The sequence below is a fragment of the Camponotus vicinus genome, unplaced genomic scaffold, assembly GCF_025532165.1.
Source record: "Camponotus vicinus isolate PSW18456_S1 unplaced genomic scaffold, iyCamVici1.0 SCAF_7, whole genome shotgun sequence".
Classification (NCBI taxonomy): Eukaryota; Metazoa; Arthropoda; class Insecta; order Hymenoptera; family Formicidae; genus Camponotus; species Camponotus vicinus.
Window position 1 is genome coordinate 6500968 of NW_028141979.1, and position 27703 is coordinate 6528670.

The window sequence follows — 27703 nt, forward strand, 5'->3', positions numbered from 1 at the left end:
CGTCACAATTACACAGATTTTGCGAATATCGACACGCCGAATACTCGACGATTTTGTGCGGCGATTAACATGAGTTGGAGTGAAATCTGAGAAAAGTGGACTTTTGTCATTTCCAGATAATTTCTATTCATTAAAACGCAATTGGTTTTTCGAGCGGCATGAATCACCGCGAATGCAACGCGACTGTCACAAAAACGACTACTGCGATGTTCATTCGCGCGTGAATTACATGACAAGTGAATACAGATTTTATTAAAAAAAAAAGAAAAAAAAGAATTATTTAATGTATAGCATTATGGCGCGATTATGACAAAGTATCTATTTCAAAAAACAGAATTTCTATTAAAACATGTAATTAACTGAACAATTTAAACAATTTATATTTTTTTATGATGAAGGATATCTAAGAACAGCTTTTACAATATAAATTCAACATTTTAAAATATTCAATAGACGTTGTTGTATATGTTATATGTATAATATTAAAAAATATTTAAAATTTGTAAAATTTCTATATTTTATCGACATAAAAGATTGAATTATAAAGTAAAAATCTAATTAATACAAAAATGTGGAGATTTCTGTAAAATATACTAATATATACACATATAACATAAATATACTAAAATATCAGAGTTTCTCAAAATTACGGAACGATTGTCCATATGAAGTCAATACTTCACGTGCATCAACTTAACATTATTATCACTCTCTACAGGGAATCATTTTCACCATAAGAAGTAGAAGGAAACGTGTTTATGTCAATGGATTTCTCTTTTCTTCAAAACGAGATAATCCTATTTCGCCATTTGCCATAAATCAGCAAAATGCACTGCTATGAAAACCCACGCACAAGTACGTGTTGCAAAAGCCAGCATTTTCCTTCCGAGATTTGTCGATGAAAAATAAGATAGTTATAACATTAGCAATTTAAATTTTATCTCGTACTAATTAGAATAAAAATATAAAATGCAGTATATCTTACTGATTTAGAAATCTCTCTCTTTCTCTCTCTCTCTCTCTTTTAATTCGTTATATAATATATTATTTACGAGACGTTTGAATTTTGCGCAATCGTGAATCATTTTGTTTAATCTGAAAGAAATGACAGTGAAAGAGATCGCACTGGTAAGAATGTCGTTAAATGCTATCACAATTCTCGTGAACTCAACAATAATTAAAAACTTTCCATATTTTCCTTTCTTTCGCGGAAAGAGGAAAAGTTGTTTTCCCGTATATGTCTTCTCCGAGGCATTATGCGTTTCAGATCATTATTGATTCGTAAACACAACATCACGCGAAAGTTTCATTACGTATAATAAGAGCACAATTTGGCATATCTATTATATATCTAATAAATTTTTATGATAAATTACTACAGATTATTATTTACTAAAAAATTTATTGGACAAAAGTAGTATATGAAATTTTAAAAATATAAACAAAGATTAAATTGGATTAATTATAAATAATAAAAATATAACACTATTATAATTTGCAAAAATAAACGGAAAAATTATCAAGCACCATGTTTCAAAAAATATTTTAAACATTTTAAATTTCTTAAGGATAAACTAAAAGTTATCCTAAAAGTAAATTAGGTATAAATAATCTAAAAAGTGTATAAGTTATATAAATGGACGTCAAGAATTACGACATTTGCCGATTGAAAGCCAGTCAAAATTTTATAAAAATTAATAATCCCGCGCTAAGTCAATTGAAATGAGAGATTTCTTCAACCATCTGTTTTCTGCAATTGGTATATGGTATATATGTGATATAAATTATAAATTATATTATAAAAATGACATCGATGGTAAGTCAAAAATTAGAATCCAACAGATGTCTCCTTTAAAGTGAATTTCGATTTTACTTTCAGATAAAGATTTATCTACAAAAAGTATCAAGACATGAAGTGAAGTGTAAAAACTGAAAGTTTTTTTTCTATATTATAGATTATTCTTGCTTTAAACCTTATGAATTGAAGAACTCTAATTGTGTTATTTAATATTAAATATATAATTCAAATATCAGTTTAATAATTTAAGATCAGTTTAAAATAATTTTTAACATTGGGATATTATATGAAAAATTAAAAAATTAATTTATAAACTCTCGCAACAACAAGAATCGCTTTTATGCACTTTTTACTGTGTATCCTGTACATCATCTTGATAGCAAATAATGTGATAGATAAAAATAATGTATTAGATAATGATAAGAATAATGAAAACAACTAGACAAGATAATATAATAATGTAAGAAGATTAAATTATAGTTATTATAGTTATCATCATCTATCACATTACCTTATCTTTACTTATTATATTATTTGCTACTTTGTAAAACATTGCTCTTACATCATTATTATATTATACGCGAGAGGAAGAAGAATGACATTCTTATGATCCTTGCGTCATCTCCGCGAGACGAAAGAGAAATGCTGATGCGTCTGTTTAATGTGAGCAACAAAAAAAGTCATGTTTCCGTATGCATAGTCGCGTGTGACAAAGATAGAAAGAAAAAGGAAGATTTCACTCAGACATCTATGAATCCGGTGCGCATCTCGGAAGAGGCATAATCATCTCCGGTGAAATGCAATACTTTGTATTTTGCTACAGTACGCATTTGCAAGAAGTAAGAAGCAACGATGTCGAGCAATGACTGATTTGTGCGATATTTAATTTCTCTGAAGCAACGTGTGTCATAGAAACTTTGCATATAACAATTTTTCTTTCTACGGATACTTGGATCAACAAACAAATAAAAGTGGAATATTTAAATTATGAACGAGAGACTATATAATTTAAAAATTTTGAGTAAATTAAACTCCGAAGTGCTTGAATATTTTTATGGTTGATATTTTAATTATTTTTATATTATATATTTATATTATATATTTTTATTATATATGTTTATATTTTTATTATATATATTTATATTTTTATATTATATATTTATATTATATATTTTTATTTATATTATATATTTATATTATATTATATAATAAATGATATTGATATTTTAATTATTTTTATATTATATTAGAATATTTTTCTACAAGAGAGAAGATGGAAGCGTATATCGTAGACTGCGAACATGTTGATATTCAAAACATTTATGCGAATAAAACACCTGTTGTCACTCTTGGCTCTTTTATAAGAGATCGAAGACGCGTTAAGAGATACTTTTAGTTGTGTGAAAGTGTTAGGAAAATATTGACTTCAAATATATCAAGAATCTTTCTAATTGAAATCTATCGTCCTAAATTTTATAAGATTTTAACTACCTTGTATATATCATTGCCGAAACATATGTATCGAATTCCAGTCAGAACTGTCGCATTTGAATATATTATTTTCGACGAGTCCCGGTTTCGCCGCTTTCTTGCGCGATCTTCGGGGAACGGATGTGTAAAAGTTCCACTCGAGAAAGCTCCCTAAGTCACAGTAGCGTACTCGAAGCATTGTGCCGCGACAGCACATCACATTTCGCCGCGTCACGCCATGTCAGTAGCTGACGACGTGGACGCAACAATCAGTATTATGGATATCTAGATCGCATCCGGATCCTCGGACGAGGCGGCTTAGAACTCACGACGCGTCAAAAAACGTCCCGCATCTCGAACACGAGCCGGAACTAACGATGCCTCTTGTGGAGACACGTCTAATTAAGTAAATGTATCTATTTTAGGATAAGGACTTTAAGAATGAGACTAATTACCTGATAATGCTGTGACTATAGCTAGAAGAAGTTAATGACCTTTTAACTTGTTTTTTGCTTTAGTCAAAGTTATGTGGATAAATAAATGTGTCATATATTATATTTTATAAATTATTTTTATATATTTCAAAATTTATATATTTTTATATATTTTAAGAGAGATTTATATATTTTTATATATTTTAATAATTTTTTAATTATTTTAATTATTTTTTAAATCTACAACTTTATATGTATTACAATATATTTAAAATATAAAGTAATTAAATAAAAATCTATATAATACTTTATTTTTTTATTTTTCAATAAAGTTTGCATTTCTTTTATCGATTCTCTTTTGCACATAAAATCTTATAAAATTCGATCGTAAATGCAGCTCGAAACAACATCATTTCATTGAAACACGCTCTGTAAAAAAATAAATTTATATGGATAATAAATCTACAAAATTCTCACGGATCAACACATTCTTAAAGACAAGGCATCTAAATATATGAGCAGGTGCAACGGGACTTGTTGCACATGTGCTAGATTCATTCACACAGAGAATGGAACAACAGCCGTGAGTTGTACGGCGTGTGACACGTTTTCCCTTGCTACTCACTCTTTTCCTATTCTATTCGTTCTTATGTACAATATTTTCTAAAAAATTCTCACTAATGTATAAAATGAAATTTTCACCATATTTATTTTTAAATTATTTATCGTAAGTTATTTTTATTGTTATAAATTGTCATTTATTTATTAAAATTGCATTATATAAAACAAGGTATTTTATTATAATAAAAACAGGCAAAAAGCCTTAATAAAATAAAATAACTTTACAAATATGAATATATTTCTAAAAATATATTCAATTTTTTAACATGCTTAATTAAATATAACAAACATGTTAATTTAAGTTAGTTAGAAAAATTTTATGAGAAATAAATATAGATGCAATACCGAGAAATAAATATGGATGCAACACTGATTTCACAATCTGTAAAAAGGAAAGGAAAGAATTTTTTTTAAAGGCATTTTATAAAAATGTATGTTACACAGAACTGACATACTTGCGCGACAATTTAGACTATATCTCAACGCTATTCGGTGAAAGATCCCTTATCTTTGAATATGTTTACGATCATTAAAGATGAGATTCCACCGTTAAAATGCAATAAATTTCGTCGAGCACTTAAACACACGAGATTTTCAATCTTTACTGAACTTAACGGATTCATTTAATGATCGCATAATTCAAAGAGAAACATATTGAAATTTACGGTATGAGCCGAGAAGAAAATTTAACAAACTCAAAAAACATTATAAAGTTTTTTGATACATATTTATTTATAATATATAAATAAATTGTCATATAATAGAACTGAAATATATATGAATTCACAGATTCAACAAAAGTGGTCCAGTCAGACTATAATGCCACAAGTTATACTCATTTCTAATGGAAATATAATCCAAGTTGCTCTCATTATGTTTCAGCAAGAACTGTTACGCAGCTACGAATTGGCTACAGAAGTGCATTAGATTAACAATCAAAGACTTTGACATTTTTATGCTATAAAATTAACCTTGATATACGAAAGCGCCAATAACTTTAGAAACCTCTTGAAAGAGAAAGAGATTAAGAAAGAGATATTCTTTTACATTTTATTTTTAGATATTAAATGAAAGAAGATTATACTAATATTACAAGTATAATTGAATAGAAATATAATAACATTTTATATATTATCATACAATTCTCCTTCAATGATTGAAATAATGTTATTCATAATGGAATATCTTCCATAGACTTGATTGATATCGCACGAGATCCCTCTCATCCGCGTGTTTGGATCTCGAGTGAATTGCGAAACATGCGTGAACAATCGTTGATTGCGATTGTCTGACGCAATTAGGGGGTTTGATTGCATTTGACATATCAACGCGAGTTGATGGGGGCCGCGGTGGGAGTGGGTGCAGGCGCAAAGGGTGTGTTGCGGCAGGAGATTACGAGAAACAAGGACGGTAGGTCGGCACTTTCTCGTCACGTCGTCGCCACACGCTTTACACGCCTCTCCGTTTTTTGCACGGGGAGGATGCCGACAAAACCGCGCGCAAAAAGCGGCTTCCTACTCCCAGGCGCGGCGTGGGTGCACAGACAATAACCAGGATAAGTGCTTTTCGCTTTCTGCTTCGTCACGACTGATCGGTGTATTAAGGATGAATTTCACCGTCTTTTGCTCTGTAGACGCTCGCTTTCCGCGGCTGATTTTTATATTGATTGTCCGCAGATATACGGACTTTCGAGAAAAGTAGGCAAACTCTCATTATAATTGCTTCAATAATTGAATTAATTATCATAATGTATATTTTTATTTTAAATTTAGACACAGTATTATGATTCTAAAGTATAACATGTAAGACTTGATTGAAATTTTATCCTAATAGTTAAATATGTATCCTAAAATTAATTAATTAAAATCCCCTATGTATAATTTTATGTTTATATTTATTTTCTTTTTTACTGTAAATGGTATTTTTTTATATGCATCTTGTGTTGTTTTCATTCATGATTACATTATATAAAGTATATGAATGAAATATGAATGACAGAGATGAATAAGAAAGAACTATATCAAACACACACACACACACACACCACCAAAGATCATTATCATATCGTGTACTTTAAGTAACCTTTCTTGACGGAACGGGTAACATGAACGTTACTAAATAAGCGTAGGAAGCAATATGTGCATTGTTCTGATGCAGCGATGCTTGCGAAGAGCAAGTTAGGAAAATTCGATTGACAATTAATTTGAAAAATTACCGAATTTGTATCGGAGTCATAGGTATCATATTAAAATTTGAAATTAAAATTATTCTTTTACATAAAATATATCCCTCCTGTTTCCCCATCATATACATTTTTCTTTTTTCTTTTAGATAAATTTTAAAACTCTCTCTTCAAATATATTTTTAATAAAAATAATTTATATTAGTAAACATACATATTTTCTCTCTTTTTGTCTCTAGAATATAAATATTAATATAATCAAGAAATAGTTTTTATTTAATTATGAATATTATCTCTATATAAATGAATTTTTTTATATAAATATGCTGATTATTATTTCACTTTTTTGATTGTTATTGTGGGGAATGAATTATGTCTGTAAAATTGCATGATATTATCTCTTTTTCTGCATAAAGAATGGAAAATGTGAAGTACCTCACGTTGCAAGAAGATGAGAATTGCAGTCGCATCGTGGGCGGTATTTTCTGAAAGTGCTCATCTCATGTAACGACACAGAGCGGCCATTGTCATACATTGTGCTGGCAAAATGTAATATAAAAATAGCGGAACAACGAAACGCTTTCCGGCAACGCATTTCCTGCTCTGAGAAATTATAGTACACGCACGAAAACAAGAGCTTTTTATCAGATTTTTATTTTCCGATGATAATTCTAATTAAGCAAGTAATTGAAGGTACTTGAGAACTAACAATTTCAGAAACCGTAGTATAACACAGCCGAGAAGAAAGAAGTGATGATGACATGAGATTGGCAGAACGCAATATGTTTTATAATAGATTATGTTATAACGCGTACAGTAAAATATTAACTTTTGTTGACTGTTGTTAGATTAATTAAGATAAAAAAATACAATATAGTCAGCTGTTTTTTTTAAATAGATTGCACATCAGTAAAGAATCTTTGTTTTCTTACGTAAATGAAAAGAGTAATCCGCGTCTGTTTATCTCCCCGAGGGTTAAGTAATCATCAGCAAGAGCACCAGCTACACGTAACAACGAGCTCATTGTCAGAGAAACGTTGGCCAATGTCCGTGCGGAAAAATTTCGCATAGTTTCACCAGTCTAGGAGGATCGCGCAGAAAAGGCAACGAAACGGGCAAAGTGTCACAGCGACGTGCGAGAGTTGTTGCATCGAAGCCCGGACGCACGAGGATTGCGGACGGTAATATTATATCGCCGGCGTGGGGCGAGTGTGTGGTGCAACTTACAACCGGTATTCTATTAAGTACAGGAAATGAAGCAAGTGCCGAGAACCTATGAAGGATCGTAGTATTCCCAGCATCACGGCCCGATTCGGCTGACTGCTAATTAGCGGGCGAATAAAATGCCAAGGAATCCAGGCTCCTTGAAATCTGGCAGACGGACAGGTGACGAAGATGACATAATGCTTAATTGGCTCGGAGATATTCCTTATTCTTCAAACTATTGTACGTAAGGTGTTTCGAAAAGCATGAAAGTTGTTGCTGGTGTGAATATTTTGTGGCAGAGATCGAAAGTTGCCCGTTATTTAAAAAAAAATTTCTCACGCACGAAAGAAGGAACTAGAAGAGAGATGTATATGTAATGAGATCATTATGTTTTTAAGCTAAAAAAAAATTAAATATTTGATATAATTAAATGAATTATTTTATGCTTGTGTTTGAGTGACAGAATATTTAGCGGCCAAAATAACTAGTTTAATATTGTTTTGGTTCAATAAATTTTACTAATGTTGAAGGAAAAAATTTTTTTAGATTGAAAAATAAGTATAATGTGTGTGTTTAATCATATCTTGTAAAAAAAGATTTCACAATAGGATGATAATAATATTATTGTCAAATTTATAATTTAAATGTCATAGTAGTATTATTACTCGTTGTACATTTAAATAAATTTGTAGTCTGGCTAGATAAATATAACCAATATTGAATAAAGGTTAATCTTAAACATTACAAATTTTTTGACTCTAATCAAACTTCAAAAATGTGTCAAAACTTATCCAATTTTATAAGAAATTACTACAATAACACTAAATATTTTAATTATTAATATATTAAATAAAATTATAAATAAATTAATATATTAATATAATAAATAAAATTATAAGTATATTAATATATTAATAACATACTAATTTTTATGTTTAATTTTTAATTAATAAAACATTATACAAAGAGAGGGGAAAATATTAAAAATTTTTGCGAGATTTCTTAGTAAAAATCTAGTTATATCTCCTTGATTATTATTTATAAATTTATTATCATATTAATTCTTTCTTTTTTATTTTCAGCATTTTTGATAAGTAAATTTCGGAATTTTTACATTCGAATGCTATAAAAAGTATAGCATGTTTGGGTAAAATATTATATTGCTAGTGCAATTGGCCAGTCGTTCCAGTTGATTGAGCTTACATATGATTCAAAGGATCAGGATGGCAGGCAAAGTAACGCTCACAATAACTTCGCGATATTCTAAGGACACCGCGGATCCTCTAAAGCATTGTTCTTCGCGCGCGTGAGCACTGCTACCTGTTCTCACGGTGGAGTTAATGGCATTGCTGTTTTGTCAGTTTACGCATAGCATAAACTTGTCGACATTTGTTTTTATCGAACGATGCAATGCAAACTGCCTTTCGCTTTTATCCCGAGCGAAGTTGGAGACTCAAGGTGATCTTTCTCTCCGAGGCGGTTTATACGATTATGATATACGTACAAAGTCCTGAATGAAAATTGCAGCTCTTACCGTTATTGGGATCTCTTTGATTATTCAAATCATACCATATTAGAATAATTAAATATTAAAACGTTTCAAATCATTCAATATTAGAATAATGTATTTCTATTCCCTTTGTTGCGTATTAAATTATTGATTCGAAATAATCAAAACGTAGGGACAAAAGAAGCAAAGTGGAAAATAAAAATAGAAGAAGCTACAACATATTATCTAAATTGATTAAAAGTTTTCATCAAATTTACTACTAAGAAAATTAGAAAATTAAGAAACTTTTCTAAGTAAAATATTCTAAAAAATAATTTTATAGATAAAAAATTTCACGATTATAAAAAATCTCATGATTATAAAAAATCATGAGATTAAATTCCATTTTGATAAATCTAAATCAATTTTTAAATTTCAAAGTACAATAATCGCCTCTTTCTCTTTTAATATTCATAATTCATTTTCTATAAAATCAATAATAATAATACGTTGTAATAAATCACATCTACAAATGTCTTGCTTGAATAAATCATAAAAAAAATATATCACGTATCAAGAAAAGTTCGATCAAGGCTTCAAGGCGCAAAGACTAAACTGTAGCGTGTCCGAGAGACCTTTCGTTCAGAGTTTACAGTTCGCTGCTAGGTGCACGTATATATTCACGTTTACTGTCCCTCTCTCGCTTTGGACCATGTTCCGTTCAGCTTCAACGCCTTTAACTTCAAAGTTCTGTCCGAGACACGCCTTTCGCGTGCTCGTGGCAAACCGATTCCTTTTAGCAATTCCTCAACGTTAGATACATCGGCAAGTACATATGTATTATTATCCCTCGGTGTGTAATGTCTAATTGTAATGTAATGATTCCCGAGAGATATATGCATTCTCATAGCACAATGATTTCGCGCAATTATCCCGGCAGACGCACGACTATATCTCATTAACGACCATATATCATTCTGACGTACGCAAATTAAATTAATCGAGAACAATTCAGCGAAATGGTGTTTTGTTGAATGGAATGTTCAGCAAAAGTAAAATTGCTTGAATAGAGAATAATTAATTAGAAACTTGAATAAAAAATTGAATAAAGAATCGTAATAAAACTATTTATTAATATCGAATTAAGAAAATATATTCAAAATTATATAATTATATCCAAAATATTTAAAATATATCCAAATCTATATAATAATAATTTTTTGACAAATTGAAGACTTTTTTTAAATTAATCTTTTTGATTTTATTTAAATCAATTTCTTGGAATGGGTTTAATTTTTCATAAATTGCGCTCTAAGATATGATTTGAATAATTATTTTCGCCACATTTTCATACATACATCACCATACATCACCAATACGTAAATATTAAGAAGCGAAAATAATTGCTTCTGAGTGCATTTACACGCAAGGAAAATAAAATAGATATTACGAAACAGAGATTACAAAACGAGCACACATTGGCATAATTGTAAATATGTAAGCTACATCAAAAACGCATGACAATGTGCCATTAACACATAACGCGTGACCGGAAGTAAAAGTGGACAGAAGATATTTTGTCACGGCGTCCTGGTTTAATCACGATACGTCTATGTCGTGCGGCGACAAAACACTTATTAGACCGGACGTAAAGTGTAACAGATTACTTATATGTGCCTCTGACGGGAAATATTTTTTGCCATCCGCTTATGCAACTATTTTTTTGCACGGAATTTAAGCAATTTCTTGAATAGAGACTGAATAATAAACACTGCATTATTTCATGATCTTGAAATGTTGATATACATAAATATGTATAAAGTAAAAATAAATAAATTCTAAAATTGCTCTTTCAATAATCTTTTCCACAATATTTCGCGAGAAAAAATAGCTTTATGTGCTATAAAAGACATATCAATAGCCGGAAATGTCAATAACTAAAGTAAAATAAATTATACATTTTATTTCAAAAGGAAAAGTCTTTCCATAGATATTATCTGAAAGCACATAGATAAGACTTAAATTATACAGTAAGATATATTTATCTCGACAAGTTATAAGATACTGTCATGTGCGAGAAACATTTTTTGCGAAAATATTATATATATAATAAAAAATCTTACCATTAAAAAAGATAATGTAAAATTTGATACATCTTAAAGGAATGTAAAACTTTCTAAAAATAATTTTAGAAATATATTTAAATAATTAATTAAACAATTCCATAAGGCATTATTTCTTAATGATGCATGTAATTATCTACCGTCTTTTATTGTACTTTGCGTGTCCATTTACCGGACACTGTCCATTTAAATAACATAACTTGACACAAGATACGACATGCATTCCATCGCGGTGATATTCTGCGATGGTAAAAAAATTTAAGAGACAGGATGCAGGAACATAGCGCTGCACTTTTACTGGCGATGTTGCGTACAGCGGAAGTGCCTTTTAACGCACGAATTCGCACGCAAAGTTGTCGCGCGAACCGGAGAGTTCCTCGAAAGTTTCAGACATACATCTACGATCGAAGAGAAAAAAGAAAGCGAAAAGAGATAAAACGTTAGATACTCTCGATTCTTTCTCATGTCTGCGTATTGTCCGTTGACAAGATAAACTCGCAAAGCGTGATGTGTTTAACGAGAATCTCGCGAATTTCTCTGGTTTCTACGGACAATGATTACCCATTGCGAAATTTTACACGTTGCTGATCTCGTGATGTCTGTTCGTGATGTAATCGTCAAAGAAATTAACATCCTGTGATTTTCAAGTCGCTATTTCACGAATTTACGAATAATTTATATATCAGTTTTGTGTTTATTAAATTGTGTTATAGTTTCGAAAATAAAATAATTAATCATCATTTTAAATTAATTTCATTTAATGTCAAATTGAAATTGATACTTTTGATTAAATAAAACAATGTAAATTTCAATAACAAAAACTGATAATTTATTATTATTGACCAATTATTTTAATTTTAATATATCGGGAAATTAGTAACTTTGTTCATCAAGCATTATTCCATTTAAAGTGTATAAAATTTGTTGTATAAAATAGATATTTAAAATTATATAATCATAAATTCTTTAAAATATCTTGAATTTTTAAATATTAATACTTTAAAAGAATCCTTTTAAATAATTGTTATCTTTAAAAGCGTAAAAAGATTTTTATTGAAAGATTTTTATCGATGTCATGAAAGAATTACACAGCATTTTAAATACAGAAAACAAATCAATGTGCATCGAAACGAGAACTCATTGTGATTCCATCTAATCGGAGTTCTTGAAATATGCAGATAAGCATGAAAATCGTAAAATATAGAAATTTGTGAGTGGGGTGAAATCAGTCACTGATGCGGAACTAAAATCTTACGCGTGATACCTGAGATCGACGCGATGAGACGTTAGCTTTCCGATTGCGGACTTTCTCCCAAAAACCGTTACTTATTCACTATCGAATTTCGATAAAAATAAAGAGCTTTTTCGGTATTGCTAATTTCTATTATTTCGTAGAATATTACTTAATTATAACTTTTTTCATTTTCATTTGAAAAGATTTTGAATGGCAAGATATTTATCAAGGCGAATCATTGAAAAGATTTTTGAGTATAAAGAAACTAAAGTAAAAATTAGCATTTCGAATGAAATAGAAATCGAATTTTTCTTCTTTGTTTTACTTTCGGATCATAAAATAAATTTCAATGCAGGAAAAAAACAAACATGCTTGATCTACCAAAGCTAATTTTACGTATAAAAGTTGTATGTTTCATGCCTCAATACTCGTTTTGGACTTCGTTGCCATGTTGGAATTCGGCCACCCTAATTACAGCCTAATCGACAGCCGAAGGCAAACTTACATGTAAATACATATGTGAACATTTTTTACCCATATTAAGTAAATTATGTGCGAATTATGTTGAGTGTTCATGTTCATCTATTTGCCGCTATTATTTAAAATTAGGTATCGAGAACCAATTAAATATGATTGCTAATAATGAGATGAGATCGACAAGGAAGCTCAGATGATGAGGCAATAAAATTCGCAATTGCCACATCGTAAACTTAGAAAGTTAAAAGATAACGATTTCGTATTTTGGATGTAATATTCCCATGTAATTTTGTTATAACTTTCTAACAGAAGTAAAAAGCATACATATCGTAAAAGTAATCTTCGATAGTTGGATCAAAATAATATTTCTTTATTAACATTGAAGAAGCTTCCTTTTCTTACAAAAAGAAAAATCCGAAATTCAATTAATTAATTTTAATTAATTTTAATATTAAATTATTTTGCATTAATATTGATGATTACTATACATGCAACATTCAATATAAAATAAAAATCTATAATAATTATAAGAAATACAGGAAGGAAATTATTAGCGCAAATTTGACTTTAAATTTGAGCGAAAAAAGGATTGTGTCGAAATTATTGATTAGGGAACACGACAGCCGTCGAAATTGGTCGCTCCAGCTTCGAAATCTGCTACTTAGTCAAACCTCCGAGCACCCTGTTTACGTAGAAAAGACCGATCGCCTACTGGCGGTTCGAGACTACTCGTTGCAAAGTAGCATTTATACAAAGTCAGTCAATTGACCTGATCGATGAGGGTAAATCGACTGATCGGTTGGTCGCGCCAGAAGCGATCGCCGCGACTCGACATTCGTCAGCATTGATTATCCAATCGTTTTGTACTGCAGAATTCGCAGATATGACCGCGTACTAAATTCGTATTCCAACGCTACCAATTTCGGAAATGGATGTCATTAAAGTCAACTACACGTGTAACGCAAAGCGCGTGGAAGGAATTTTTTCTCTAGGCGAAATGTGATATTTTTCTCGCCCATTCATATATTTATACCGATCATTTTACTATATTTTATATATATTATTAAACATATACTGCATAATCCTCCAATTATTTACTTTTACAGAATAATAAAGGTTACTTATAATTGCGATTTAGATATTTAACTATGACAATAAAAAATATAAAGTTTTTTATTTGATGTATCGACCTTTGAATTAATATCGTCTGATGATCGACCGATCGATCGTCTCCGGTAACTATGTCGTTAACATTCGTGAGCATCAATTAATGCAGGAACGTGATTGCCGGCAGCTCGAAATAAGGTTACTCTCGGTTATTCTCGGCCGACAAAGGAAAGAGTCCTTAAGAGGAGTCGCGGTAACGCTCGGAGCTATAAAAGATCGATCGTACACCGATTTAGAGTTTTACAGGTCGATTTTCTCGGAGTCGCACGGTTCTGTATAGCGACTAGTCAGAAGTGTCATAAACATCGCACCCGACATGTCTACGAGGTCATGTCTCGCAATCGCGAGTCGCGTAAATCCAGTCGGTTAATTTAGCCTCGATTAACGGCGAATTAAAACGGCGCCTGATTTATTTCGACAGATAAATCGTGCTTTTAATTACCGGTAGGTATTTATTATCCAATTATTAAGCGTCGTTAAAAAAATGACGAACAACAGTTCTTCACGCAGGCAGAATCGACATCAACTGGACTCGAGTTATCAATACACGTATCGTATGGAAATGCTACAATTTTCTATAGTTGTTAGAAACCATTTTCTTCGTGTATCAAGTATTATAAGTATTTACGGCGCGATGCGCATATCGGAATAAATAATTGGATCCGCTGCAACCGATTGTTTATTGCTATCCTCTGGCAGGCAATCATTTTCCGCTATTCTCCAATTATCTGCATTGCTACTCGATCAGTTGTTCAGGACGGATAAATCACCGCAAAATCTGTTGCACGTGAAAGATGGATGGTTGAGTCATTAAAAGCAAATAAGAATTGTTCAAAGAAATCTCCCAAATCTATTTTTAAAGAATATAGATTCTAAAATTTTTATATAGACGTGTATAAAAATTTTATATTTTTTATGTATAAATTATAAATAATATATAATTTATATATAAATATACTTTTATAAAATATTTTATAAAATATTTTGAAATATATACTTTTATAAAGTATTTTATAAAATATTTTGAAACGTTATGTAGAAACATGTTATGTAGCTCTGTGAACAAAGGATTACAATATGAGGCAGCCAGAAACTTTCATAACTAAAATTCCCATCATGCAGATTAGTTAAGAATTGAATGGGACTTTCTCTACATCGTTTCAATGATGATCATCACTACTGCATCAACTGTCTGATGCATCATTCATTGATCTACAAACCGGTAACGTGCAATCGCATTGCTAAATGAGCCGCGAACGCACGTGGCGAGGCGTCACTTTCAATCGCTCGGAGGTCGTCTGCTTCTGGAATCAATCGGTCCCCCTCGATCGACGATCGATCGAATCACCATCTCGGCATGAAGCAAGATACACGCGGTCGCAATTTGAAATCCATTAGAAACGATTTTCCCGGACCCGTGGCACGGGATACGCGTGACGTATCCCGTGGTTTCACTGTGATTGCCGCCAACGACGAAGAAGAAGATGAGTCTCGATCGTCTCGACCTTGGGATCTCTTTTGCTGGGAGAATCACGATACGAGAACCGCGGGGTTTAACCTAGATCGCGGTAGGTCGCGAAGGAAACGGCGATCTCGACAACAAGATCGGCGAAAATCGGTCGCGCGACTCGATTCGACATCTACATAGCCGCGATTTCTATCTTTATTTCCGTACCGCGTGTCCGTACGATCATTTATCCTCGTCTACCTGCAATGATAGTACCTGCTCGGCGCGTGACGAGAAATGGAAAGAGAGAAAGAGAGGGGAAAAAAAGAACCGGTCCCCAAGTTCACTGACGCATGCATTTCGCTAGGCTTGTTTGCCCGTGAAAAGGAACGACTGCTCGTCGTTTCGTCAGGGAATCCCGAGATACAATACCAGTTTTTAGCTCAGCTGGAATCGTCGTCGTTTCACGGCTCGTTTCCCTGTTCGTATTGCGAGTGGCTGGTATTAAGTATCATCGCTAGGTTTCCTGTTTAAGGCTGTTTTACTCGCATGACAGTGAAACAGCTGAGACTTTAAATTAATTTTAATTCAGGTAAACGAGTGCGTATATAAAATATATGCGCATATAAATGTCTGCAAAAATTACATGCCATGCCACTTCTTATTCATTTATCCGAATTTGTTTGAGAAATACAGAATGATTCACGAGATGATGTGGCAGAAAATTTCCAAATCCTGAATAATCAAACACGGATCTTGAATAATTTACATTTTGTTTAATGCTCATAGTTTCTCAGAAATATACTCCACTATGGTATAAAAGTGAAACGCACCGCAAATTGCTTTCTCTTAACAATTTTGATTAATAAAAGCTAAAAGTAATTCACAATATGTAGTATACTTTTTTTTAATTGTCAAAGTACGTTACATTAATTGAATTTATATGTGAATTGTAAAAACATGACTTTTCATCTAGATATTATTTAATTATATATATACCTGGTTAAATAATTATTATATTAATAAAATAGCGAATCTTAAATCAGTTCCTTTCAACGATAGAAAATTACTTTGTTAATCAATTAATTACTTGTGTTTGTAATAATTTATTATGTACAATACTTCAGCAATAAACAAGTTTCAAGGCGTTTCAACAAGTTTCTAGTGAATAGCCCAAGTGCAAATAGCGTAAGAAACTAGTTAAAATGTTTCCGAGAAAGGCGTTTTAATCGGTCACACATAATTTAATATCTAAATTAACGTCGTTTACTTATCGCGTGAAACATATTTATACTTTAACATACTTTTAAGTAAAATTGAATAGTATAAATTATACAAATTTATCAAAAATTAATTTTTTTTACATTTACTTCTGTGTTTTTTCGAGTAGAAAAATTATACAGTTCTTTCCGCTATCACATTTTTATGCAAAAATCTTTCACAATATCTTTTAAAAAATTTAATTTGTACAGAAAAAATTGTTTTCCTTAAATAATAATTACATTTTTATCTCTTCAAAAATTCTTTCGTTTGCATATTGAAATAATTCTTTGGATTGTTTTATGAATTTTGATAGTGACAGTTCAAAATTATTACATTGTCGCGATACATTATTGTGTCCATTGCTTATATCGACAAATTTAAAATATAAATCTCGTAAATTTAAGTACAATTTGTTTATCTCGATAAATTTAATGCTAAATAAAATCACTTAATATGTATGTAAAAAATTTTGCTCGCGTCTTTTTCAAGAAATCGATCGATTTCTTTCGGACGTCTCGACTTGAAGGCTGTCCGACTTTATCGTACGTGCTATATCAGCCGAGAATCGTGCAGCGATAACGAACGTACGAGCGGAAGCATCTCGCGGCGTGTGAACGGCTGCTGCATGTAGGTGAGCAAGTTGCTTAGCTAGTCCACGGTGAACTGTTATATGCACTGGCATGCCGCCAGTCACACGTTGAAAAGCCATTTCTGGTGGCAATGCCAACGACGAAGGCGCTACACTAGAAAACACTCGTGATTCCCCGTGAGTCAAACTCGTTCCGATCGCATCGAAAGGTTCATGGTATACGTTCGTTCACAAGCCTGGGAAGCAGTAGTAGAAGCATCGAAAGATATGGGAACAAATCGAGTCTATTTTCATTTCAATTCAAAGCACAAGACTGTAAAAACTTGATACCTAATCTGTACATATTGACATCTCATGTATAAACTAATTAATGCATATATTTATATTTATATTTAGATATTTTCTTGTAATAACTTTCACGTGAGATAATTATCAGTGTGTGACTTGTTCTGTTTGTTATGTTTGCGATTAGTTTAACTAGTAAGTAAATAAAAATAGATAAATATATGTAAAAGTAAGTATATACAATTATGTCAATTACAATCTCGTTAATAAATAATATCAGGACACGAGGATTTTTATGAGATGATGGGAGATACAGTTGAATCGATCCTAAAAATTTACGAAAGTCGTAAAAATTTCGAAAGTTTGCGTAAACAGGGTACCAGGGTTTGCGATTTGAAATTAAGGAATCGTTAATGATTGCCAAGAAAATGTTTGACTTACAAATAAAAGCCGGTATAATTGAGAAATTCCGATATATCGAGCGAGTATTTCGCAGGACGGAAACGTGTCCGGATCCTGGATTAGGAACGATCGCTCGTGGATCGTTGTCGTTTACATTCCGTGGTAATTGAATTCGACCAATTTAGGATGTGAGGTTGCCGTTTGACTCAATCCGCGTTGCTCTATTTAGCCAAATGTGCAAGGTGTGTTGCGCTTAATTGCGGAAAGGAGCGAACCGGGCCATTGGACCGGTAACGAAGTAACAAATTATGGCGGCAGGTCGATGAGGAAAACCGAACACGCTTTGGTCACGACTTTGTTCGCAGTTAAACTCCCCGTTCAAATATATTTTCTCGATCATACTTCGCTATACGTCGAGAGGTCGTGAGAATTTCAGTAAGATCGGATTGATTGAGACTTAACGGACAATGGAAAATTCAAAACTTATTTACTTAAAATTTAGCTAAATTTTTAATACTCGTTATGTTCAAGAACATTCAATAAAATTGATATATTAATCTAAATGTTAGATTTTAAAATATTTGTTCCTTAAAGTATTTTTCTTGAATTCGAGAAATAAAATTTATTTAAACAATTTGAATATTTAAATTTAAATTTGGGTATTCAAAAAAAATCTCTTCAGAAATCTCAAATATTATAATATCTTTGTTAATAATAAATTATTATATAAATATTTTTCAAAATCGAGTAATAAGAGTTTACATATATATTTACATTTTTTTTTATTTAAATAATTCTCATTAATTCCTTGAAGTATTCTGTAATCTTCTTTTTATTCTAGAAAAAAAAACTAGAAAAATTTCTCAACAATTTATTTCTTAATTTCCACATTAGCACCGCTTCGTGGAATGCAGCTCTTATATTCAATCGATAAGATTGACTTCAATTTTCTTCGCATTATTTAAGCGAGTATTACGATTACGGTAAACGGCCGTTTATTTTTAGAAGTCTAATTATATATAAAATGCGTACTGTTATCACTACGATTGATCATTACCATTTCACCTTATATTGAACGTGCTGGAATTCATGTCTTACTAAAGACGTTCGCAAAAAGAACTCGCTACTTTCTCTCCACAATTTTCTATCATCACCAATCTCTATCAGTTAATTATAATTTGCACGCAAGGCCGCATTATCGATGCCTTATGATTTTATATTGCAGAGGTAGAACATATCGAATTCTCGATTTTCTTTACGATCGATCGCATGCAGAAACCGAAAGCAGAACTCTATAGCGGTATCTAGAAAAAGAGGGACGAAATGTGGATCTCGATCCTAGCTCTGGAATCCTAGTGAGGAATCTTCAACAGTTACGGATTACAAAAATAATTGCCACGTGTATAATACGATTAGTTACGCTTACTGTAATTACAGCAATTATTTTCATAGGCGGTGATCATCGGGCATCTGTTACATTTCACGGTTATGACTCAAGTTAAATTGGTCTTTACGACGGATTAAGGCATTGTCTGAAAATCGGCCATCGACCCAAATCTTTGCGGAAGCATCATTTTTCAACGAATTTATGTCGAGTGTTATTGAACTTGAACATCAAATTGTCGTAATTCTTTGGCCCACATCGGCGGAGAAACTGATAGATGTAACGGTAGCATTACGTATCTTTGTTATATTGCTAGTTCATTGATTCGTTATCAACTTTATAAGAAAAAATAAGGATATCTGTAGAATATGTTGAAGATTGAAAACTTTCAAATATTATCGAGTATTGTAAATATTAATCATATGGTAGATCAATGATTTCATCTATCGTATTTAATCTTTTTGCGTTCCATCTGTTTTGGAACATTTATATTTTTTAAGCTTTTTGATGATAATTATACAGGTATTGTGCTTTACCAAATTTTAAAAATTTTATTTCTTATTTAAATTTCAAGAATTTTCTATTTTTTAAATATATATTTTATATACTGTATAAAAAAATGTATTTCAAAGTTTTTGCTTAAAAAAGATGAAGAAATAAAACAAGAATCAAAGTAACCGTGTGTGTATTATTTAAAATTCATGATAATACATTTTTTTGACACAAATCGTCTAGATTTTCTTACATTTTTCCGAATTTTATCATCTTTTTAAGAATACGAAGTAAAAAATGTTTTGTATCTATATTTTTTCAACACACAAGTAAGTCGATCATATGTCGAGAGCTAAAAATATGTCAAAATTTCGCTTATAAACTCGTTCTTTGAGTAACATGAAAATAATCACATGCACACTACAGCACGCTGTACTACATTTTGTTTTGATGTTTAATTAACTTGTCACTTTTAAGTCGCGTCAGTGTTTCGACCGTCACTACACCGTGATTCACTTGCGTGTCATTCATAATTCCGCACGCATTTTGCACAACCTAACACTTCACTTTATTTATCGATATTTAATCGAAAATTACATCAACATTACATTGATATAGTATAAGCAAGCATGCGATTAGCTATTAATAAGGAAAATACACGAAAAAGAATAGAAACTAGCTTAAATGAAAGAATAAAAGCAATAAGAAGAGAAAATATATCACCACAACATTTAGATAAGAAAGAAATGAGATGCATAATAAATATAAGAGAAAAATAAAGGACTTCCAACAAAAAAAAGTGCGAAAAAAGACAGTGAAGATATGAAGCAATTTAAAAAACAACGAATCGGAAAAACGAGCGAATGGAAAAGAGAAAGTAAAGGAAAATAAAAAGTGTAAAAATAGAAATAGAAGATACATGTAGTATTAGATGTAATATGTATATCAAGGAAAAAAAGTAGAGTGTAAAAAAGGGATCGCACGCATAAGGAACGCGGATGATGAATCCGACATGATGCGTCCGCATCAAGAAGAGGGCGAAGGAGGAAGAAACAGGTGGCTGAAGAAGATGAAGGAGGCGGAACGCGCGGCATGCGAACCTGACGAAGGTGGTAGGGATCGTTTTCTTGCACGACAAGGAAGAGGAGATACAGACGTACAGTGTAACGGAAACGGAGAAAGAGAATAAGACGCGGAAAAAGAAAGAGAGAGAATTGGAGCAGAAGAAGATGACTCACCGCTCTGTCTCTTGGTTTTGTTGCCTGCGACGTGCACAGTCAACGTGCCGGTCATGTGGGCGAGGATAGTCGCGAGCACGATGAGTGCCCGGTAGCCGTCGTAGGACCTCATCATCGGGGATCCTCTTTTTCTTAGCGCGAAAGACAACGATCTGACGGAGGAAGGAACGCGCGGCTACGAACGCGATCGTAGGCGAACTCTCTCAGGACTCTCTACCGCCTCGAGCGGACTTGCTGAGGCACTGGCTCAGCGTCGACTGAGAACTGAGTACTTTGTGGCCGCCGCTCTATCAGCAGGACCGTCACTCCTCTCGGTACGTTTCACACCGCGGCTCGTGTGTATCTTCCCCGGGTAGAAACTACCACCACGACCATCAACGAACGTCGCGGAACGATCGGGCCAGGTCCCACCGCGTAAGAAAAAAAAAAAAAAAAAAAAAAAGAGGAAGACGGATCCTCGCACTCTCGTCCCCCGAATTCGATCTCGCACCGCGCTATCGGTCGCCGGTCCTCGGTACCGATACTTTTGCTTTCGTATCCACGCACGGGGTCTTGCACACCTATTTAAAACCTATCGCTCCACCTCGCGCACCTTACCATTGGCTGCTACCCCAATTTCTTGCCCAATGGTACACTTTCGCGCGCGTTCACCTCCTTTTCAGATCGAACGACGACGACGGCGGCGGTGGAGCGCGAGCTCGGATAAAGAGAGACGGAGAGAGAGAGAGAGAGAGAGGTGATGGATGGAGCTCGGGTGGTGAAGTCCCCCGATTTTACATCGAGACGGTGAATATCATTGTCGCACACGTTCGACAAGCACCGATACGGCGATAACGAACTTCGTGCAAGCTCGCGAAACGAAATTTTCCCCCCTTTCGCGCGCGCCGATCGCGGTCGACGAAGGTGAAGGGGGTTTTAGGTGGGGTTCGCGTGCGAGCCAGCCAAGATCGCGCTCGGTTCTCTCTTTCCGCATCTCTGTAGGAGCGAGACTCGCGAGCTGCTCTAGGATACCGCGTAACCGTTCGATCGTTTGTCTGCGGTTTTCATTTCGATCGAATGTAAATATGCGCGTTGTGCATTTATTCTTAGGAAAAACCAATGGAAACCACTTCCGCAACAAGTTTACTTACGAGGGGATAACTCTGCAATTCAGATGAAGTCGAGATGTTGATGAAAATTGATGAACTTTCGTAATATGTTGCATGCAATGCGCACTATAATATATACAATATTATAATTCGAAATAAAAAATAAATAAATTAAATAAATTATAATATTTCACAAGAATAGAATAAGGAAATTTTGCAAAGAAAGATAAAAATTGATTTCCTGATAACAAATTACAATTCGTATTTTATTCTTCTAGAATTTTAATTTTTTGTGGCAATTTTTTATCAAAAAACAATTTACAATTTTCTATATTTTTTTATTTTCATATTATATTTTATCTTTAAAATTAGATAACAGCAAATTAAAATATTTTATTTGTGTGTCATTGCAGTTAAAAAAAATCTTTATAAGACAACTATTTTTACTTTCTTTCTAAAATTTAATTCATATATATTTCTAAGAGATTTCGACAATTTTACAGATAAACGTGATAATAAAATCATGATAATTAAATAATTAAATAATTTTCTATATCAGAAAAGCGAGATTTTTCAGAATAGTTATATTGGCGAACATCGGTGGAAAATCAGTTCAAAGCTGTCTAACTCTGGCCACGTTTTGCCGTTTGGTGAATGCGTGCTCTACGCGTGTGCGTGAGATGTGGCACGGTCGGCACCGCCGGCATATGCTGTACAATACGCTGCCCCGAGAGCGAACTTTCCTTAGCTGCACCTTTCGATTTCGCTCGCGCCATAAGACTATTTCGATAATAATCGTCCAGGCACACCCAGGCCTCGGATACCTTGACGTACCTTGGCAATGAGCAACCGCGATTCACTGGCTCTCATAGATTGACTTACCTTGGCACTTCCCTTTCTATAGAACAACGTCGGTATTTCGCGCTTGCGAAAACCGCGGCCGACTTTCGATCGGCATTGTTGATGGGTGGCTGCCTAATCTCACGATAGCATTCCGCGATAGCCTATGCAAAAAATGGCTATTTCTTTTCTTCCTAATTGGACTAACTTCGATGTTTATGGCGCTAATGCTAGTGATCTTGACAATAATTGTTTATCTTGTATTATTTGAATATTTTTCCATTAAATATATATTTCTTTCAAAATTATTAACTAATTTTATCTAAAATATGTAAATTTAATTGGTTTCAAGATTCCTAGTCAGTGAGTTTATTGAATTATCACATAAGAATTTTTTGCAACTATTTAAATTCAATTAGTATACATCAGCTTGTATATTTGATACGATGTTGAAGATTATTTGATCAATTAATGTAACATGTTATTATTCGTTTTGAAAGTAGCATGACAGCTCGAGATTTATTAAAGTTAATAGGAGAATTTAATGTGACTTTTCGAATTAGCCTTCAAGCGTCAAAATATCATGCACTTTGATATTTAAGACTCTCTCTCTCTCTCTCTCTCTCTCTCTCTCTCTCTCTCTCTCTCTCTCTCTCTTTTTCTTTAAACTGATTTCTCCTTTTTATTTTTTGCAAAAATATTTTTCGACAAAAAATATTGACAAAATTTATAGTTTGATATAAAAAAATACAATTCGTCATCTGATTTAAAAGTATATTTTAAAAAATTATTATTTTTAATTACGATCAAACTACTGATAATTATGATACGATATAACACTTCAATTAATCGATGGCGATTAAAAATCACATTCGAGTGTAATTAGTAACGCACACCTTCGTGATCGACTGACTTTTAATCGACCGGTCGCGCTCGCCAAATAAGACCGCACTCTACTTCGGTGGCGGACTTAATTGTTCGTCGTCCTTCAGATCTCATTAAGCATCGACGATAGCGCAACGCGGAAGCTCGCCACGCTCGCCCGTGAGGCTCGAACCGTGTCGAAAAGATTCGTCATGCCGAGATAAGTGTGACGGCGTGGTGTCGGTCCGATCCCGAGTGGTCAACCGTCATACTAGATCACTTTCCCGATGGATGGTCCGTCTACCGCGACGAGAAAAAGGGAAAGACGAGCGCGCGAGAAAGCTGGCGATTCAATGAGATATTTGCTACTGATAACGCGGCCTGATGGTGATTATTCAATCAGAATTCATTCACGTTCAACGTGTATTTAGTATGTTGTCCCGGGGCGACGCGTTAGAAAATAAAGCCGTTCGTCAGGGTGTAATTAGGGAAAGAAGCTCGTGGGAAAAAGGATAATGCGTTTTTTCTGCAGACATTATATGAATCGAAAATTTATTAAAATGCTCGTCAGAAGAGAAATTGTCACGGATACTTATCTTTACGAGAGTGTCAAATCTTTTCGCGTTCTTTTGCGTCCGCCAAAAATTGTTTATAATGTCCCATCTTTTCGAGTGTCAAATCTTTTTACATTCTTTCGCGTACGTGAAATTGTCCTTGGTTCAATTGTCAAATTAATAATTGTCCTTGGTCTAATTTGAAAGAGTGTCGTTCGAAAAATAACGGCGGGAAAAGTAAAACTGGCCGATGACAAGTCCATCTCTCCGTCATGACGAAAGCAATCACGCATCTCTCGCCAAGCGAATAGCAGTGAAATGCGTTCGTGCCAGACACGCGACGCATTCTAACGCACTCGTCGCACTTACAATTAGTCTTTCCCCGGGAGGAGATTCTCGAGGTATCGCGCGGTTTCCGTTACTTCGTCGCCTCGAACGATATATCGGCTCGATCCTCGCTAGAAACTGAAAGGGAATCAATTAACGCACCGAGCGGAACGACGTAAATTGCCCCGTTGAGATTTTAATCCGGCGTTTGCACTTTTAACAGTCGATCGTTCAGCCGGTCTGAGAATTGAAAAGTTTCGTTCGCCAGCCACACGAAGGTGTCGCGAGCGGAATCGTGAGCGGAATCCGAGCGAGCGGAGCCGATTCCGATAAGCCTCGATTGCTTTCCCGATTTTTATCATGCAAATGTCGCCGCGGCAAGGACAGTCTTGAGCAGTAATTATTCGCGAACCGGCACTGGCTGTTGATCTCCAGCAAATTGCCAGAGACGAAAGTGGAATTCCTAATCATACAAATTTATAAGCAAGCTAAATCTCCGAGCCGCTAAAGGGCGTTGCTGCTTTACGAGAGTTTTAAAGAGTGATGTAAAAAAATAGAGAAGTGAGGTGAACTAGACATTTAAAGCATCAGTTTGCGTGTTGAATTTTTAATAGAAAAAAATCTAACATGTGCGCAATTGATACAATTTTTAATATCGAGACGCATATAAAGTCAACAGAATTCAAGATATTTCGTATTTAATGTTAATTGGATTATATAGTGTTGAAATTCATATAAATATGAAGCAAGAATTGATGACATCTTATATAATTTGAGAAGCACTGTACATGTTAGATTTGTTTACTAAAAGATTACATAGTTTTTGCTTAGAATTTGAATATATTATCTATGCATCATAAATAAATCTTTATATGCACACGCATGCAGTATATGCATGAATAAATAAATGAGATGAAACGGCATTTTAATCCTTATTTATGCGAAAATAATGTTTACTGAGCAAATAGAAAGTTATGATTTTCATAAAGCGATATAGATAAACGTGAATGTTTATGCTTAGGAAGATAAATTTAATTTAATAATATATTTATAGCTTATATATATATATATATTTTGAGTTTAAAACTCTCTATTTTGAATCAGATAACTTGTCATAATTAACTTATATTAAATATGTATGATTGCCATATTTTTTTCTTGTTAACATATATCATAAATTGCCTACATATAATTTTGTATAATATATATATATTTATTAACGTATTATTAATCCGAGTCAATTGTGGAAAAATGAAGTTAGATTTATTAATTGTAGAAAATATTGCAATCTATGATTATTCTACGGGCTCCGATTTAATTGACTGCGATATATTCAAAACTCAAACAGTAGAAAATCATACTTTATTAATGCAAACTTTTCCTTTTCTATTCACACATATGATATTGTTAATCCATACAGACATAAATATCACGATTGCAGTCAATTAAACCATCAAAGCTTAGAGTAATTGTAGATTTCAGTATTTTCCGCAGTTAATAAATCTAACTTCATTTTTCCACAATTGACTCGGATTAATAATACGTTATATGCATTCGCTCTTGCACTTGTTAAGCGAATGCGCGTAAAGAACATGTCGAGTTATGTAACATATGCGAGTTTACAATACTTATTACCTTCTTATCTTATCACAACGATTTTTATCAAATTAATAGTTGTGATAAAAAGCTTATTTTGATAAATTATATACAAAATTAAAAAACATTATTTATTATGAAAAATTTGCATTCACGAGTGAACATATAATTCTACTTATTTTTAAATCAGTTACGATAACGGATAAGAATGGACAAGACGTGACACGGAATAAAAACATTTTTTCTTTGTCCACAAGAAGATTGAATCGCATAATAATGATACGTTGCGAGTGAAGCAGTCGAGAGAGCACATTCAGGAAAATCGCGGAACGGATTACATTTCTAACGAGCCGTTACGTTGCGAAAATATAAAAGCGAACAATTAAATCAAATATACACGGATACGCGGATAGCTGCGCGCTACGAATCAATTAATACTTTCACTGATCCGAATTTCGTGAAAAAGTGTTTCGCCGCCTCGCCTCGCTTTATAGACACGCCGGGTTTTTGTTCGTGTGAAAGTTTAGTTTGCAATGAAGCAACGGTTTTTTTTTCCTTCTTATTACGGCGTTTTTAATTGTTCGTCCTGGAATGGCATTCGCGCGATGAGAAGAAATATCTCGCGGAAGGAGCAGGCATCCGCGAGATATCTGCATTTAAATTTACGATCGAAGTAAGACTTTTCATAAGCAAATAAGTGAAGCAATTCAACGGTTAAAGTTCGCTAATATATCTCGCAAAGTACTAAGAGTACGAGATCCTGATTTCTTCTCGCGGACACAAAAAACTTGTCCTGCGAAGAATATTTGCATAAATACTTTAACACTTTTTTCGAACGATTCAAAGAAGTGAAATAATTTGTGTCATAAAGCATCTCGCATATCTAATTTTTTTCTAGAAATGTTAGCTGATTAATCTAAAAAGGTTAAGTACTTTTTAATTACAAAGGTTAATTAATTTCTACAAAAAGTACCGTTTCTTTGACAAACTCGCAATTAATCTTTCTTTAACCGTGGAGGAAATGTAAAAAAAATGTGGGAAATGCAATTAATATGGGAAATTCGGATCATATAAATCTTTTTTTATACTAATTAGAATCGTAATTAATGTGCGCTTATAGGCTCTATACGCTG

At 33.1% G+C, this 27703-nt stretch overlaps 1 protein-coding gene across 4 annotated transcripts in view; it reads right to left on the reverse strand.

Moving 5' to 3' along the window:
- LOC145975141 (multicopper oxidase 3) overlaps positions 1 to 27703 on the reverse strand; it is a 110490-nt gene that overhangs the window by 27098 nt on the left and 55689 nt on the right. The window contains exon 1 of one of the 4 annotated variants that reach the window (XM_083105375.1): positions 21302 to 22437. The exons of the other annotated variants lie outside the window; for them this stretch is intronic. Coding sequence (XP_082961501.1) covers positions 21302 to 21416 — 115 coding nt within the window. The 5' untranslated portion in view covers positions 21417 to 22437. Of the gene's footprint in view, positions 1 to 21301; positions 22438 to 27703 lie in introns of those variants that run through there. 4 annotated transcript variants of the gene reach the window in all.